Source organism: Glandiceps talaboti, chromosome 6, assembly GCF_964340395.1.
Source record: "Glandiceps talaboti chromosome 6, keGlaTala1.1, whole genome shotgun sequence".
NCBI classification, from domain to species: domain Eukaryota; kingdom Metazoa; phylum Hemichordata; class Enteropneusta; family Spengelidae; genus Glandiceps; species Glandiceps talaboti.
In genome coordinates this window covers 11,096,534-11,115,142 of record NC_135554.1, presented here as the reverse complement: position 1 = coordinate 11,115,142, position 18,609 = coordinate 11,096,534, and the positions used below count along the sequence as shown (strand labels likewise).

General features: G+C 33.9%; 1 protein-coding gene across 1 annotated transcript; it reads left to right on the top strand.

Moving 5' to 3' along the window:
• The first annotated feature begins 736 nt into the window (after positions 1-736).
• On the top strand, positions 737-16,629 carry LOC144436833 (neuronal cell adhesion molecule-like). Its single transcript, XM_078125692.1, has 15 exons — positions 737-917; positions 2,464-2,760; positions 4,607-4,903; positions 5,269-5,565; positions 6,445-6,594; positions 7,114-7,251; positions 8,972-9,195; positions 9,956-10,025; positions 10,890-10,993; positions 11,268-11,499; positions 12,063-12,174; positions 13,415-13,582; positions 14,198-14,393; positions 14,901-14,949; positions 15,681-16,629. Exons 1-15 carry the CDS (start codon positions 902-904, stop codon positions 15,848-15,850), a joined length of 2,520 nt encoding a protein of 839 aa, XP_077981818.1. The 5' UTR covers positions 737-901; the 3' UTR covers positions 15,851-16,629.
• The last annotated feature ends 1,980 nt before the right edge of the window (positions 16,630-18,609 follow it).

The window sequence follows — 18,609 nt, the reverse complement described above, 5'->3', positions numbered from 1 at the left end:
TATGTAGATATACCTGTTATAGTGGTTATCTCACAAGTGATGGATCAAGTTATGTTGATCTCACATGTAACAGTGGGACCTGGAGTACTAGTACAGTGACATGTATTGGTAGGTGCTATAACCACATACTTGAATTAAAATATAAATCAAATTGACATACATGTGAACATGTAGTAAAAATAATGTAAAATATGGCCCACAGGTATTGCGATATATCAAATATTTAGATGTCATTTCCATTGCAACTGCTTGTTGAGATGAATGACAATGGTGTGGACAATTGACATATTTTCATTTGTATGTTGAGATGCATTTCTTAGCAAATTGATACGATAGCAATTATAGCTTTATTTTGCTCTAGACTGGTTAGCTATTCTTCACTGTAATATTGTGTTACAAAGTCATAAAACTTGTATATGTATCTCTCTTTCCTGAACAATTCTGCAAGCTTTGAACCATTTGGACTTGAGACAACTCAAGTGGATGAATTATGAAATGCAGGGCTGAGATTTTGTGTAATAGACTTGATTCTGTGTGCTTACTGGAAGCATGGATTTCATGCTTTTTAGGAAGGTGAAATTTCTTTTAGGTCTGTACATGTACATGTATATGGGTAATAATAACTACAAAGAGCACTCTTTTTATCGTGAAAATATGCAAAAGTTACTGTACATCTATTCTTAATAAAGCATTTTTTTTACCAGATATTAATGAGTGTTCTAGCAACCCATGTGACAATGGTGGGACATGTGTCAATCAAGTGAACAAATATCAGTGTAACTGTGCTGATGGTAGTCATGGTCTCACATGTCAGAACTTTTGTACATGTGTAAGTGGTGCACTACCTTGTGACAAAATCTCTGGTGATTGTACAGGAACCTGCACACAAACATTTCCTGATATGGATTGTGATAAAAGTAAGTACATACCAACAATTTCGACTTTTTGAATAGTTTCACAGGAATATTAAGGTTATAGACCACGTTCAAAAACTAGAAAAAATTACAAAATTAACTTGGGGTGGGGGGAGGGGGGGGGCTTCCAACCATCTCAGCCATCATTGTATGAACCCCAGATGAATGTAGCACTTCTCAATCTTGAGATATTGGAACGAATAAAAAACAAAAACAAATGCACATGGTTTTACCCTCCACTGTCTATGGTTTTACAACCATTTGCACACTTTTTCTATTCTAAATTTCAAAGTATACAAATTCAAACATACAATGAAAACAAGAACTCGCAAATTGCGTTTGCGTTGGTTGCTGTCCCCACGTACCACACGCATTTATTCAGCTCCCCTCCTTACATTTCATAAATAGCGCAATTCAGAGATGTTTCAGTTCATGGATGTGCTACAATCTTCTTGATGAAGTTATTACAGTCGGAACAAAATAGGCTAGACAGAAAAAAAAAACAATCATGAAACGTTGAAATCCTGAGGGTCTGTTAGAAAAGGAACAGAACTACTATAATCATTATAATAATTTAAAATGTCTGACCGTGCAATCGAGATTGAACACACCGGCCTTTCGACACCCTTTATATACCTGTAACACTTGTTACACCTGTTAGCATACATTGACCAATCACGCATTAGCGCCTGTTGCAACTTCACTTGACAATTCCATTCACATACCGATAGCAATTATCTGCTAATCTTTGAAACGCAGATAATTACTCAATATAGTGGTAAGCGTCAAGTGCTTGACAGTCATTAGCATACATTTGATATGTGTCAAGTACTTGTCAACTTATTTACATAATCTTGCTGATACTAGTACAGTCTCAGACCCCTTAAAGAATTCCTATAGTGGTCTGAGTTAAAAAATGAATAAAGAGAATGAATTAGATTTCTCGTGAATCACTTCTGCTCTCTCTCTCTCTCTCTCTCTCTCTCTCTCTCTCTCTCTCTCTCTCTCTCTCTCTCTCTCTCTCTCTCTCTCTCTCTCTCTCTCTCTCACTCACTCACTCACTCACTCACTCTCTTTCTCTCTCTCTCTCATACGCAGTTTTTTTTCAAGATATTGCACATATTAACCGATTGTCTACTCAAATATATCTAAATGGTGAAAACATTTCTCAATTTCAATGAAATTTTACTGTGCATAAAGGAATATATAACAATAGGTTAAAGCATAGACCCTACACGACATGATGTCGTGTAGGGTCTATGGTGAACGTCAGCTTTGTTGTAGTTTAGCACAGATGGTCTTTGTGAAGTCTCCCATTGATAAACTTTCAGAAAATAGTGCATATAAAAAAAGATATTTTATCCTTGAACTGAGGAACAGTTTATTTGTCATACTTACTAAATGTAAATGGAATAATACTGATAAAATTATCCATTACAAAGACATTTCTTTTTAAATATTACCCTAACAAGCTAAAATGTTAGCTAATGTGAATTATCCTATGTGTTTTGTAAAGTCTATTTGACTAGAATTTTACTGTTCTATCCAGGGCGGTTAACGGTAACGTTGAATCCACAGAACACATTTGAAACAACAAATGAAACACCTTTAATACTCCAGTGCAATGTCAACCTACCACAACAAGATGTAGATATATCATGGCATAAGGATGGAACACTTGTAACGGATGGACTGGAAGCTGTAGATGGACAACTGCAGTTGATAATTGCTACACCACAACCTGTAGATGATGGTATATATACGTGCAAGGCTAAGGGGAAGAAAATAATTGGGATACCGGTTGAGTACCATGAAGTAGAATTATATTTGCAGGTTATTATACAAGGTATGTTGTATTCAACATAAATTATACAGGTTATTACACATCATTGTACCAGTTTTCCAAAACTCTTACCATTCTATGATTTTTTGTGCCTCTGTAATACGTAATTTCTCAGATATGCAATATGTGCTTTCTTTCAAACCTGACAAAAAGGTGACATGTACATCAATTTCTTTTTTAGCTCTGCTGTCGGCAAAACTGCACAGAGCTTAAGGGTTAGGTTGATTCCCTGTTTTACGTCGTCTGTCTGTCAACTTTTCTACTTGAATTCATCTTCTTCTCCAAAACTACTGGGCCAATTGACCTAAAATTTGATGTGTATGTGTCATTTGATAAGCAGACATAATACTGTCCAAGATAAGATGATTGGGTCATTACTATGCATAACAAGTCTAAATATAGAATTTTTGGTAAAAATGCTTCAAAAATCTTCTATGTTTGTTCAAGACAAATTGACCGAGTCATTTATATGCAAATTAGGTCTAAAAATAGCATATTTTGGTAAAGTTAAAATTTCTTGTGTAGGTGTCATTTAATGAGCAATCATGCAAGTTTATAGTCAGACACAGATCATATTTTGTCGTATTCCTACAAAACCTGAAATATTTATTTATTATGTACACATATATAACCCATAACATGTTATATAATAATCAGCATACATAGTGCACATTATCTGTTCTATACACAATTAACAGAATGTGCACTGAGGATTTAATTCGAACACATAAATATAATCTGACATCTGTACTAACCCGGAAGTGTCCCCCTATTAGTTAACTACATGTAGGCGTCTGACTTCAGCATTACATTTATGAATTAGCATACTATTTACATAATCATGGTTGCCAACCTAACAAGTGAACTTTGTTTACTGAGGCTATAAACCATGTATTCATTAGTGAGATACATCCATACTATAACATGCATTATGTCATTGAAGGTCATATTACATGTTGTGTAATGTCATCCAAGCAAAAATTCTACATTTGTTATGTTATAGAAATAACCGAGGGCACCATGAATAATTCATAGAAATGACAGTACGGTGGGTAAGAACAGTCATCTTGATTTCATTGAACATCCACTGCACACCAGGTTTTAATTCTATTAATTTCAGCAGTAATAATAGTATGAAAGATATTTTTTTTTAAAGTCAAGATGACTGTTAACAGTTTAATAAGTTTGTTTCAAGACAAGTTGATTTGGTCACTTTTATGAAAATTAAGTCTATAAAAATAGTGCTTCAAAAATCTTCAAAACAATTGAGCCAATTGAGTTGAAATTTGTTGTGTAGGTGTCTTGGGATTAGCAGATATAAGTTTGTTCAATACAAGGTTGTTCAATATAAGGTTGTCCAATTAATATGCAAATTAGATCTAAAAATATATTTTATTTATTAATGCTTTAAAATCTCTTCCAAAACTACTGGGCCAATTGAGTTATTTTTGTGTTATTGGATTTAAATATAATACTGATTGATTTTCATTTAATTTGTTATGCCAAAATATTTTAAGACACATGAAATAACAGATATAGATATATGCAATGTGTTTAACCTACATAATTGTTCTAACTGACAAGAATATAAGTTTTCTGGCAATAAAGCAAATCATTGAATTGCACCAGAAACTATTAAAAATATGGTAATTAGTCTGAAAGGGAAACAAATGGGAGGCTGATTTTGCTGTAACTGTTTTAGTTTATTTCCAGTAGTAAGTAAAAAAGTCACTTTCACAATAAGCTATGAAACTAGGGATGTAGCTGACAGGCACAAGTTGCAATGAACTTTAAAATGGTCAGTGACTCACAATATTTGATAATTATATGTTCTCGTTTTATTTCAAAGTTCCTGCCACCATTGTCAGTGGTCCAGATAGTGGGGAATACAATCCTGGGGAAGAGGCAGCATTTCAATGTATATTTCATGGTAAACCACGTCTGGCTTCAAGTGTAAAATGGTGCAAGGATACTAACGAGATACAAAGTGATATTGTAACTGTGAACCATGGTAACAACGATTACACTATGCTGTCAACATTGACCGTATCCAATGTTAAACGCATTGACAATGGATCCTACAGCTGTGAGGTTAATAATGGTTATGGAGCTGCTGATTCAGCTAGCTTTGATCTTATTGTGTTGGGTAAGATGATTTATGTTCAATAACTATTAAGTCAGGATGAACTTGAAATTTTTGAAAACACCAAAATAGACCAAAATATAGTTCATATCCAAATGAGCAGTTGTAATCCACTACACTTGTATTCACTGTTATTAAATATTGTGACTCAGCTTCAGGTGCACTCCTGCAATTTGTTGCGTTAATTATTGAAAGTGAATTTACATGTAAACAATTGTTAATGAAAGGTGATTTGCGTATATTTTTTATATATTCAAATATATGTATTATAATTGGTCAATTTGTCGATGTAGGAACATATACATTAAGTACTGAATTGCCTCTAAGAATAAACTGAAACTGGTCTCCTGTATGATTTCAACCTATAGAGAAACCAGATGCAGTTGTTATCTCCAGTATTGAATCTACAAACTCTGAGTGGATTACTGTTACCTGGACAATTCCTTTCACTGGAAACCGGGACATTACCAGGTGTTATGTTGATTATCAGAAGATTTCGACTACAAACTGGATTTTGAGTGTGGAAGATAAAGATTCAAGCCTGTCTTCTCACACTGTAAAACATTTAGAACCATTTACATATTATAGAGTGAGAGTTAGTTGTGAAAATTCCATTGGAAAGAGTCCCTATACTGAAAGTGGTTATATACGAACAAAGGTTACAGGTTTGTATTCATATGATATAATTTTATAATTTGATCAATCTCATTGACGAATGCAATAGGTCAATTTTTATACAGGTGCATTTTCATATTGAAACAGTAAAGCCATAGATCATGAAGATTAGGTTATTAATTTGAAATTATTATAGACTAGGTCACATTACATGCTTGAACTTGATTTACAATCTGATACAAGTTGTTGCAAATGGTTAAATTTCTTATTCACAATTACGGATAATTGGTATGGCATGACTTACCTTATTTCACTTTCAATCAATCACTCAATCAATCAATCAATCAATCAATCAATCAATCATACAATCATACAATAAATCAATCAATCAAAAGCACTTAGCGCCAAAACCCAATACGGCATAATGTTCTAAGGCGCTGAACAGGAACAATTACAGTAGATCGTATCGTAGTTAAAGTTAGAAAGCTCTTGCAAACAGATGCGACATGATATCCTACATAAATTTAACGACAGTGGTTGATGATCGAAATTCAAGTGGTATACTGTTCCATAAGGGGGGGGGGTTCGCTGCCTCACCGTATGGATTTGTTTTACAATGGCGTACATATAGTATATTTTTGTTGTTTGAGCGAACAGAACGAGTTGCGGGTTTACTGTTAATCAAATCAGCGATGTAACCAGGACTGCCTCGTAGATAATCAGTAGTACTTTTTATTGTGTCTACAACAATAATCATTTCAAATGTGTGTAATTCCCATGTGCTAAGTATTCGGTGTCTTCAATATGTTCTTGATAATAATAATTTAAACAGTACTAGACAATATTGTTGAAAATAAATCCATTCAACACAATATTGACAGGTGGTGTCATACAGTTACCTAAAGAACAGCATTTTATGTCTAAATCAGGTTCAACCCCACCAAGAGATGTTGAAGTGATGGCATTATCAGACACAGAATTGAGAGTAACCTGGGTTGAACCAATCGACCACAGGGGAAATTTGATCCACTATATTGTACAGTATAATGAACTTGATGGAGTGACTCATGTGAAACAATGTAAGTTAGAAATTTAAAGCGACAGCAGTATGTTGTATCCTTGCCTTTATAAACTTCACTGCAAACATTTTTTTCTAGTCCAAAAAGTAGTATAGAGTATAATGCATATTGCAAAAGATAACACAATTTGTAACGTTTGAAATTGTGATGACATTATGATACGGCGATCACAAGTACTGAAGTGATGTTGATGATCAAATCACAGTAGCTCTCTTTTTGGCAGCACAAGAGGTCATATGAATGACCCATGCTTGCCCATCCATCCATCTCTGTTTGGCCAGCCACATCTGTATCACTCACAACTCATTTCCACTCAACCCTGGTGCAATTGTCAACAATTATAATATACATATCACTTCATTTAGCAACCATGTAACAGTTATCATGGTTGAACAGAGAGAGTGGATGACAAAGAGAGTGGGGAATGCGTTATTTAAGTTCTGCCAGTCGTCTCCTTTGAAAATTGTAATTAAGTAGAAACATAACTTTACTAAACATCTTCTTTCTTTTTTTTTACAGCTAATGGCTTGGAAACAAGCCTTTTACTGAATGGACTATTGGCATACACAGAGTACAATATAGAAGTTATTGCTGTCAATGAGGGAGACGTAACAAGTTTACCATCTAATAGTACCATTGCTAGGACATGGGAAGGAAGTATGTTGATTGTTGATAATTAAATATCACAATACACTAGTCTTAGGCTAATTATTCCCTTTACATTTATGTAATGCAGATTAATACTATATGATTGATAACACGTTCGAGACGAAAGAAGCATTGCCGCAATACTGGCACAAAAAGTAATTTGTCATCGTTTTATCTGCAGACTTTAAGTTAAAAGAAACAGAGTCACACTCAAACAATTAAATGACGAGATGATATCGAGATATTCGAATCACACGACCCTTTAAAGATAAAGTTTGTCAAATTCTTCTGGTATGAGAAAGGTGAGATAAATTGTAAGTACTTTCTGGATATGGAACACTGAACCAAAATCATATATTAAAACTTTTGAAGAAAGGAAATCATAGGTATTAAAACCAATATATGTCCTAGCGAAAATTAAATCTTTCTACTTACACCTCGAATCACACGACTGTTTTAAAGTTCAGGGTTGCCAAATCTGTATGAGCATTTTAACATATCAGCACATAGTGGAAATAGGCAGTAAATTTTAAAAGCTCTCGAATTGAGATATTTACCCTTCCTAGGCTAAATGATGGAAAGATACGTCCATGAAATATGTGTGCTTTACAGATTAACGTTGCCAAATATAATGTCAATCCTGGGTTTGTTTTTGTGGTTTGCTAAGTTCCCAATCTTTCATGGGCACATATTTTGGCCTCCCTGTGGTTGCAGAAATTCATACAGGATGACTTATAGTCTTTATGTGTACTCAGACCTTCTTTCCTTTTAATTTTGAAAGTGAGCACTGTAACGATCAATTTCTGTATATTTTCAAATGTCGCTCATACAATATCTTCAAACTACAAAGTTTCATGATTTCCTTTCTCACAGGAGAATGTTTTATCGATATTCAGCTGTTGCCGTTTTCTCCTTGCTTGTATTTTTCCCAACTTTAGATGTTGTATATTATTAACCAGCTGACATGAATCATTCATGTGTCTCCCTCCACATATTTTTAATTGACAGCTTTCTAGAAAGACTGTGACCTTTGACCATGGCATCACCTTCAATGTCAACTAGCGTAAATTTGTCTTCTAACCGCATCTCACGAAATTGAATATACAGCGACTAAGTTCAACTGTGTAGATCAGAGTAAATTTTCCTTTGATACTTTGAGCTTGACCCCAATCTTCCAGGGCAATTAGAAATAATTTACTTTATATTTTTGAAGTTTTGCACATATAGACACAATTCAGGTTCATGCATTCATACGTTTAGAGAGTGAGCCTTCTATTTATAAATGAACTTAGTGTCGGGCATGGTGTCTTCGAATAAAGAAGACTTGTTTCTCGTACACCAACCATTCATTCTAACATTGATCAACAAACAATGTCAAATATTTGAGTCGGACATCAACGGTCTGCATGCCATTTCAAGGTGCATCTCCAAATGTTATTTTTTTTATAAGCTTTGAATATGGACAGGGTATTATTTGCAGGAACTGGAGTGTCATTGTCATATTTTAGTAAAATTATGACGACAAAAATAAGCTTTAGTGTCAAACTGTACCGTCGAACATTGTAATCGACCATACGATTTGCATTGTAGATTTTTTCCTTGCCACTATCATTCTGTACTACAACATTAAGTGTTATGGTGAAGTCATTCCAATTAAGATACTATAGGGAACATATTTTCTTTTCGATTCACATACCTGTAAATAGATTCTAATAACTTCTCTCCTCAGTACCTGATGCTCCAATCATAAAAAGATTTGAAAACCGGCCAGATTCACAACTGTATGTTGAATGGGAGGCACCAGTCAATCCAAGGGGAGTTATACAACAGTACAATATACATCTATACAAAACAGGTGGTGGATCTGCAATAGACACTGTCGAAATTCGAGACCTTTCAATTCTTGCGTATGAATTCACTGGATTGGAGGCCAACACTGAATATTTTGTTACTGTGAGTTTAAAATGAAAGACTTGTAATCATTCCCAAATAACTGCTTACATGTATTACAATTTGTGTTTTTGTCTAGTCTCTAAGCTACTATGTGTCATACTGCTTTATCAACCTGTACTCCTGTTAGGAGAAAGGTGATTAGGGCTGAATTACATGATATATTTTACACTTAGTCTAATCTGTCAAACATCAGATTTTCACACTTAATTTTGACACTCTCTGAGTACATGATTGTTACAACATCGTCAAACGATGTCACAATCAATAAATTTCTTACCTTGAAAAATCTTGTTGACTATAATGTAAAGATATCTGTTGCACACTTTTTTTTAAACTAAAGATGAAAACACAACTCATAGCAAAATGTTCACATGTTCTTAATGTTTTGTAACACAGACATACAGGATAGCAGATGATGTAGAATTTTGATATTAAAGTGTGAAGTCATGTTTGATACTCGATCAGTAATTATGTATGTGGTAAAATCGATCCAAATTAGTCAGTAATGAGATATATATAAATGTAAACGATTAAAACTTAACAAAACTTAATGGACTTCACTATTACAGTAACTTCGATTTTACGTGGTGAAGGGTTGATAGAAGTGTTTTTTCGTGGTTCCCTAATCATACACCAATACAGATTATATGAAACCAGTTTTGCCTTATATTCCTTGAGGCAGGATGATGACAAAAAACAGATCAAACAACTAATCGAATGACAATGACAACATGCATTATAATTAGATTTGTTTAACTAGATCACAGCAGTCAATGGTATAGAGGTTGGTGATGTCAGCAGTAAGATATATGCAACAACAAATCATGGAAGTAAGTCTTACAAATACTGAGATATGACAGTTGAAAGTCATCACAAAATAAAACAATGAAATGTGAAATATACATGAAAGAAACATCCTCATTTTTGCCATCAATTCTCACTTTTTATTCACATTTGTAAGTTGCTGTTACTGTATTGGATATTTGATGTGTTATTGCGTAAAGCTAGGTTACTTTGATGTGAAAATTGTATTATATACATTGTGGCATGCTAGGAAATTGCCTAGTTTATGACAAAGTAGGAGAATTTCAATTTTTGTTAACATTTGCAATGAAGAAAAATTGATGAAAGAAATAAATGGCCCTTAGATAGAATTTCACTTGATTGTAGTCAGTTTTATAACATATACTTATTAGAAAATGTTATAAATAACAGTGCAAGTAGTACAATCGCAAACATCAGACGGTGGACAAACGGAACCTGATACAAACAGGGAAAGTAAACAAAATGAATTGAATTAATAGTTTTTGGCACAGAATGTTGAAAATACAGAGAGACAAGTATTTCATCATTCGATAAGAACAGTTGTATGGCCTTTTTACATGTACATAATAATAATAGTTCACATTCACAAACAAATTTGAAGTTCCCCTGGCAATTCATGTGCATACAAAGAGGCAAGAAAACTGTAAACTAGTCTCTACTGTTCTACCAGTGCATGTATTTACTATCCCTTTTTGTAATAGTTCCGTTCGTCCACAGGTAATCCAAACAATAACCTGTTCTCATTAACTTTTACAGTAAAATGTCTCTTAGTGAAAACGTCACATTTGAGCTGCTTCATCGATGATAAGTACATCAGATATGTCATGTCTGTATTTATTGATATAATTATCATTTTTGTTAATTTGTAGTACCTTCAGCACCTCTAAATGTCCAGATAAATGATGGAACATCCGGCTGTGAAATATGCTGGAATAAACCATCTGATCCAAAAGGAGATATTACCCACTACCGGGTAAGGAAACTGCTTGTTATTACTGAATATAAAATTACGAAGCTTTCTCGAAGTAAAAATGTGTTGTCAAGGAATTTGCGTGATGCAAGTAAATCAAGTAAATTAAATAGTAAAATAGTATTTTTTTTATCAAAAGTTGGTATTGTACATGTATAATGTTATAAGAAAACAACAAATTGGAGGCAAATAATGTGTTGAGATACCATATTTGATAATTATTGTATTGAAAATTAAATAATACAAACATTATTTGATCTATTTCTTTATTGAACAGCTAGAATACTCAATTCATGAACGTGATGAGGGAATGAGCTACTCAGATGTTGCTGACAGTGAAGGCAGTTGGTACTTCAGAGACAACCTAGATAGAAATGAAGTGTGTTACTCTCCTGATGATGAAAATGACTTGAAAGCATACTCAGCTTACATCATCAAAGTCTATGCATCAACATATACAGGAGAGGGACCTGCAAGTGTTGAAGCAAGATGTAATACCCAACCTGACAGTAAGTATGTGAATATACACGTTGTGTTAGGACACTGTTTATCCGTATCATTATGTATTGGCCACCTATCTGGTTTCAAATTCAAAGGCAAACTCAATGCATACAGAAACATATTTTGAAGTCACAGAAGTTGAAAACACTGAATAAAATGAAGTCCCCAGAAACATATGTCACCTATCATTTATCAACTATTTACTTAGACATTTCAATTAGAGGATACTTGGTACTAGAGCACACACAGACGTCTGTTAACAGTGAGGGTGCCCTTACGGGTTGCCCTTACAGATATGGATGACTTTTGCTAGCAATGTGACGACTTCATTAAAATCTTGTCTACATCCAGGTCTGGAGCCAGATATCCACTCAATCCAATCGTTTGTTCCTTGTGTCATGGTCAATCCTGTTATTGTGTTTCATCTATTGTGAATTCATACTTTGTAGAGAAATAGACAGACAAACGATGAGACCAAACTCTCATTGGCAAGGTCTGTCATCACATATATGAAATTCAGTCATAAGGTTTATTACTATGAATTTAGATCTCAGAGTTTCTTTACCAATAGAACCCCCTTCTGTAGAAGCTCCTGAAAGACCAAGAGATACTTCAAGGCAACCTACTCACAACTCATTCTGGATGGAATTACAAAGAGTATCAGAAAGAAATGGACGAATAAGGTGATAATCTATTTTGTCAGGAATATGAAAACATTGCATTTGATTAATGTACTGTATGGAGAATTGTCATTACTTGAATTAGTCATGTAAACATTTGAGAAACAAGGACATATGCATTTGAATCTTCGGGACTTTTACATTTCTAAGTATGTCATTTTCATTTTCCTACAAATCGTTATCTTATGATCGTATTTTCAAATTCCATTCATAAACAGGTTGCATAACTACGACATTTGATAATTTTGTATGTATGTATGTATGTATGTATGTACACACACGTACGCTCGCACGCATGTACGTACGTACATATACATATACATACAGCTCTGGTCAGCATACTAGGTGTAACATACCTACATTTGACAGATTTGTAACTGGCATGTCAACACTTGGGTAACATAGATGTGAGAAATGGTAATGCAGCACAGGTTTCATAACACCCATGTACAATTGCATTTTCCCACAGCCATGAACCAGCTGCACGAGCGTAGCTGTAGCATATGTATTTTCCCCAGCCATGCACCAGGTATATGTCAGCATTGCTGTAACAGATATATTTCACACAGCCATGTACCAGCTGTGTGAGTGATGCTAATCGAATATGAACAAAATGGCTGCTACATGGTATTATTCCAGCAATAGCTGTTACCAAAATTTAATGGAGTCGAATCAGCCGTACATTACAATGACTAGATATTATATGGTTATGCGATAGAAAATTGCAGGAGATTACAAGGAAACGACAAACTTAGAAATGTAAAAGTCACTAAGACTCAAATATCTATTTCCTTGTTTCATACAGTATAAATAGGTCCATAACTAACTACCTAAGCAACGGCATGTACAAATAAAAGAAAAAGATGAAACTTGTGTCCAACAAAAAACTATGCATACACAATCTCGACAAAACCCACCAACTTAGCAAAAGTTCGTTTCCTGGTGGACACACACACACACACACACACACACACACACACACACACACACGCACGCACGCACGCACGCACACACAGACAGGCATAACTAACTACCTAAGCAACGGCATGTACAAATAAATACATACATACATACATACATACATACATACATACATACATACATACATACATACATACATACATACATACATACGTACATACATACACATACATACATACATACATACATACATACATACATACATACATACATACATACATACATATATTACCAATACTTAACATGTCAATTTATATTTCAGCTGTTACGAAGTAATAGTCATACAGGTTCCAGAGAATAAACTGACAAATACACCTATATTCGATATTTCCACCAATCCCGATGAAGACTTTCCACCGGCCAGTATTCAGACATTTGAAAGGTCATTAGGATATCCAGGGTCTGGTTATGTGGCAATTCGGATGTCCAGGTAAATAAAAACACCAGATATTGCTTTTAGTCTTTCTTTGGTAGATCGTCATTAACTTATATTGCGAAGAATGGTATGTCACTTAAAATAAAGCAATGTAGTGATATTGGTAAGACAGAGTTGGTAAGACTTTTATCGAACCAGAGGGCGTTCTCATGGCTTTCTTTTGTATTTCCCGTCGTTCTGTAATGTTTGAAAATTTATAAACTCCTTCGATGAAAGGTTTAAAAACTTTAACATTAATGAAATTTGACAGTCACTTTAAGATGTGATTACGATATCCCACTTCAATATCTCTATTTCATGGAAAATATCCTTAACGACGTAATATTCCAGTTCATGAAAACACAAAGTCATTAAGATACTGAGAACTAGAAATGTTGTCATATTGACGAGAAATACTTCACACGGAATTCGAAATTCCCGTTCATATATTAATAATTTGATGGACATACGGAAGTTGGTGATGATAGAGAGGTGATAACGTGTTACTCATAACAAATGCAAACAGATGTTTGATAACTTGCTTACCTTTCTAATGCAACTTGTCTCTGCTGCATATACATATGACATACTTGAATCGTGATATTTTGTGATAATTTCTACATTTCACAGGAATGAATTTAAGGACAAAGTTCAGGTCGGTGATGGCGGACAATCGACATGCAGTGATGGTAAAGACATTCGTTCTAAACGGGAGGTAACCACATACCCTTATGATGGTGAAGTTTTCAATGGAGAATTACTTCCAAACACCTGGTATAGTGCATTTCTTAGAGTGTATGTTGATAACGAGAATACTGAAGGACAGGTAAGTTGTTTCTTGTTTTCGATAGAGGAATAGTTAAAAATCTACTTTCAAAATTAACAGTAGCTTTTTAAAATTAAAACTAGTAACTGCGAAATTGCTCAATGTTTTAATGTACAATGCTGTGTATTTTCTTTCATAAACTAACCATTGTGTATCGAGTAGTATGGAATGTATTTTTGTTGACGACAAGTGTCTCATCTAAGAATATGTAACTTTATAAAATTTATCACATAAGTAGCATGATATTTTCTAGTGGGGAGTATTGAACTGAGTTATAATATGCATTCACTGTCCTGTATTTTGTAAGATTATATATTCCATCTTTCTCGTCATGAAAGTGAAGGAAAGTAAAATGACCACGTACACATAACAGTTTACAGTTGGTGTTGTAGAGAGGTACTATTTAAATATAATACTCCTTGATTGCCATTTTTATTTTTCGTAATTCAAAGACAGTCATACGTATTTTTTTTACAATTTGACTATACATTGTATTTCTTTTACCAGTTAATATTCTCTTCTAGTCCTTTGATGGAACCAGCTCATACTACAACTGGTAAGATTCATTTTTGCAGGATACACGATTTAGATGTATGCGATATTCTTTAAGCAGACTATTAAAGTTGACACGTTATCAGTATCAAAGAAAATGTGTCTGTGTAATTGGCAAGTGTATGGAATAGCTGATATCCGGTGATCACTTTACTGGTTTACAGGTGTTGGTATATATATATATATATATATATATATATATATATATATATATATATATATATATATATATATATATATATATATATATATATATATATATATATACACACACACACTAAATTCAAAAGAATAAGGACGATATAAGTCGTTACTCGGAGATTCTCGCTTCCTCAGTGATCATCACCACCGATAAATTTGGGTTTGTCCAGGTGGTTGAAATACACTATTCCTTGCGGAGGATTACTTCTATACTTGACGAGGGAATATTAGTCGTGTAATGATCGCAACAGCGTGAAACACTGTGTAACGGCTCCTGTGTATGTTGCTTGATACACTTGTTATTTACACCGCTCTACATACACATGCATTGGGCACTACTCCAGCATAGACATTTTACATATACTGATGCGTATGTATAATATATACATATTTATATAATGTACAAACATTACTGAAATTAGAATATTAATTGCATAATTAACGTTTGGTGATAACTAGATCTGTTAATTATTGTACAAAGTTAGAAAGAATTATAATTAGTTGATTATTCACAAAATAACTTTTTTCAAACAGAATCGGAGGAAAAAGATGACAACTACACAGAGTTGGATGACATCAAAGACAAACACATATATACTGGCCTACAGAGGAAAGAAGAAGATGCTGATCGTAGTTACGTTAACGTACAAAATGGCGATGACACAAACGGAGACAAAACTTACTACGATATTGTAGAAAAATAGAAGCCGTTAATTTACTTAAATAGTGTGATTACATGAGATTAAGTCATATAAGGTAGTTTACATGGCATTTCATCGTAGACACTGGTGAATAATTGGTTAACGATAATTCGTCTCTGCTTGTAAAACATAAATATAAGCTAAGTATACGTACATGTATATCTTAAAATCACATTAACAAATTGTTGTGTACAGTGTAACCGGACATTTAGCTGTGAATTATTAACAGAATTATTGATGCACAGTTGCCTTGTTAAGGAGTCAGTAAAATTTCTGATAATTTGATTGTACTGACAGATGGCTACAAATACAAATTTTCTTTGTTAAATTAACACGTGTTAAACGTTTACGATAGAGTAGTTTACATAGGAAAACCCGATAACATTCATTGTGTCATTCTAACAAAAATCAAGGATAGGTATATACATTGTAGCAGATGTGGTAAACAGTCTTGATTTCAAAAAATGTCATTGTATTCATAATGAAGTGAAGTAATGAATTCGTTACATATAGTTATGCTTATATATATATTTATAATATACCTAGTGATAATGCTGTGCCATGATTCGCTAGAATCAGTCACGTGATAGGAAAATAGAATGACTATTTCCCTAGGGAAATAGTTCCATCAACTATTACATGGTCACGTGACCACCATGAGTTCACAGCAGGTCAAAATGGCAGCTTCTGATGATGTCGTCTGCCACCGCGAGTTCACAGCATGAGGTATATTATAAAGCACATATTGCCTGGCCTATATTCGGGCTATAGCACCCGTTCATTACCCCCTCGTGACTGTGAGTTACCAGAATCACATGCTATTTAGCATGTGATTCTGGTAACTCACAGTCCCTCGGGTGTAATAAACGGGTGCTATAGCCCTCATGGCCAGGCAATATGTGTTCAATATATATATATATATATTGTGTTAATTTAACACACACACACACATATATATATATATATGTGTGTGTGTGTGTGTGTGTGTGATGATTATATATGATCATATGTATGATTTACTCGTAATACCATACACTTTGAACAGTATTGAATCAAGTGTGAGTACGTAAATGTAAATTTTTACAGCCCTAAACACAATATGGTAATTTAAAATAAATCAGCATTCAAATTATTATCTAAATCTATATAGGGTAATTGTTTAGCTTTATAAATAATCAGAAATATATTTATATAGTTGCCGTATTATTTTGCATCCCACAAAGCGACATTCCCTTGTAATTAATGGTATTATGGGGGAATTTCTAATGACAAAGGCCGTATTGACCTTTGACCGTGATTGACCTTTGACCTTTTAATTGGATGCTTGTGTAGATGGTGTTTTCTTGTGCTAATTTTACTTTTTTCATCTAACTCCTACAAAAAAAATTAGCAGAAGAATGAAATTTTGACACGTCACATACATCCATTGCGTATGACAGTGAATACATTTCAACTTGTATATGATTGTATCCAATACTATTGCATAGAGCCGGGTCTATTGTTACTCAAAGTTATAAATAGTACATTGAATATGTAGGATCGTGTGTCTGCAGTGAGGAAGGAAATGTCAACTATTTCAATAATTGTCTAGCATGTAGCCATGTATACAGTTACCTTTGTCCCGGTTTGTATTTTTTTCTGTAAAAAATAAATGTCTGAACGAATACTAACATTAAATACAATGCTTTATCGCCTCTCAGATTTGAAATAGGTGTTTTAGTTTGTATGTCGATCATGATTTTTCCAAGGAGGATACCGTTCGTTCAACACATCCGCTATTTCTTATCGGTGATAGTCATTCGTGCATACATAAGCTTAATTATCTAATTACACGTACAGAAAACAAGATTTTACATGAAAGGAAAATGATGCATCCTTTGATTTATACATGTCCATGTCGTTTGATCCAAAGAAGGAAACCTACGAACAAAATAATCACGAGCCTAACATATATTGTGTTGGAAATAAGCGTTCATTTGTGATGCAATGTAGCAAATCTAAATAACCTATACCAAGAATCTTTGTCCCAACCTTGTCCCTTTTTCTGATATAGTTGTATATTTTACCATGTCCACATACGCGCCCTTTTATTTTGCAATTTAATGTATGATTGGTTAAGGGCGGGGGTTCATCTTTTTAATATTCAAAAGTTTTCAATTCAATCCAATTGACTTTTTTTCAACAAAATACAAGTCTTTGTAGAAATCACAGTCATCACAGTGCTCTAAATCAATCAATCAATCAATAAATCAATCAAGCAAGCAATCAATCAATCAATCAATCAATCACTCATCAATCAGTCAGTCATTCAGTCAGTGAATCAATTAATCAATCAATGACCCAGTCAGTCAGTCAGTCAGTCGGTCGGTCAGTCAGTCAGTTTATCGATCAATCAATTGATCAATCAGTAAATCGTTAGTGTTGTGTTAAAGCTTGTTTCCATTCATGAATCAGTTGAAATACGTGATTGACAAATGTAATGGATAAATCAATCAATCAATCAATCAATCAATCAATTAATCAATCAATCAATTAATCAATCAATCATTCAATCAACCAATCAATCAAACCAATCAATAAAAAGCGTGAGAAACGTGCAGAAAATACGTGCACATGTTGTTTAAAAATTGCTTGGGTACATTATGCATGTTAAGTGTTTCTGTACACGTCCTGTCATGCTACACAGAATAGCATGTTATATTATCCGGACAAGTTGAGTCTATACAGGGAGTATACGTAACGTATGAATATTGCCCTATAGG

What these genes read in the sequence shown, in the direction of transcription:
- LOC144436833 (XM_078125692.1), top strand. An exon ending in GAGATATTACCCACTACCGG is followed by an intron (nt 10,994 to 11,267) that starts GTAAGGAAACTG and finishes TTTATTGAACAG; the next exon opens with CTAGAATACTCAATTCATGA. An exon ending in ACCAGCTCATACTACAACTG is followed by an intron (nt 14,950 to 15,680) that starts GTAAGATTCATT and finishes TTTTTCAAACAG; the next exon opens with AATCGGAGGAAAAAGATGAC.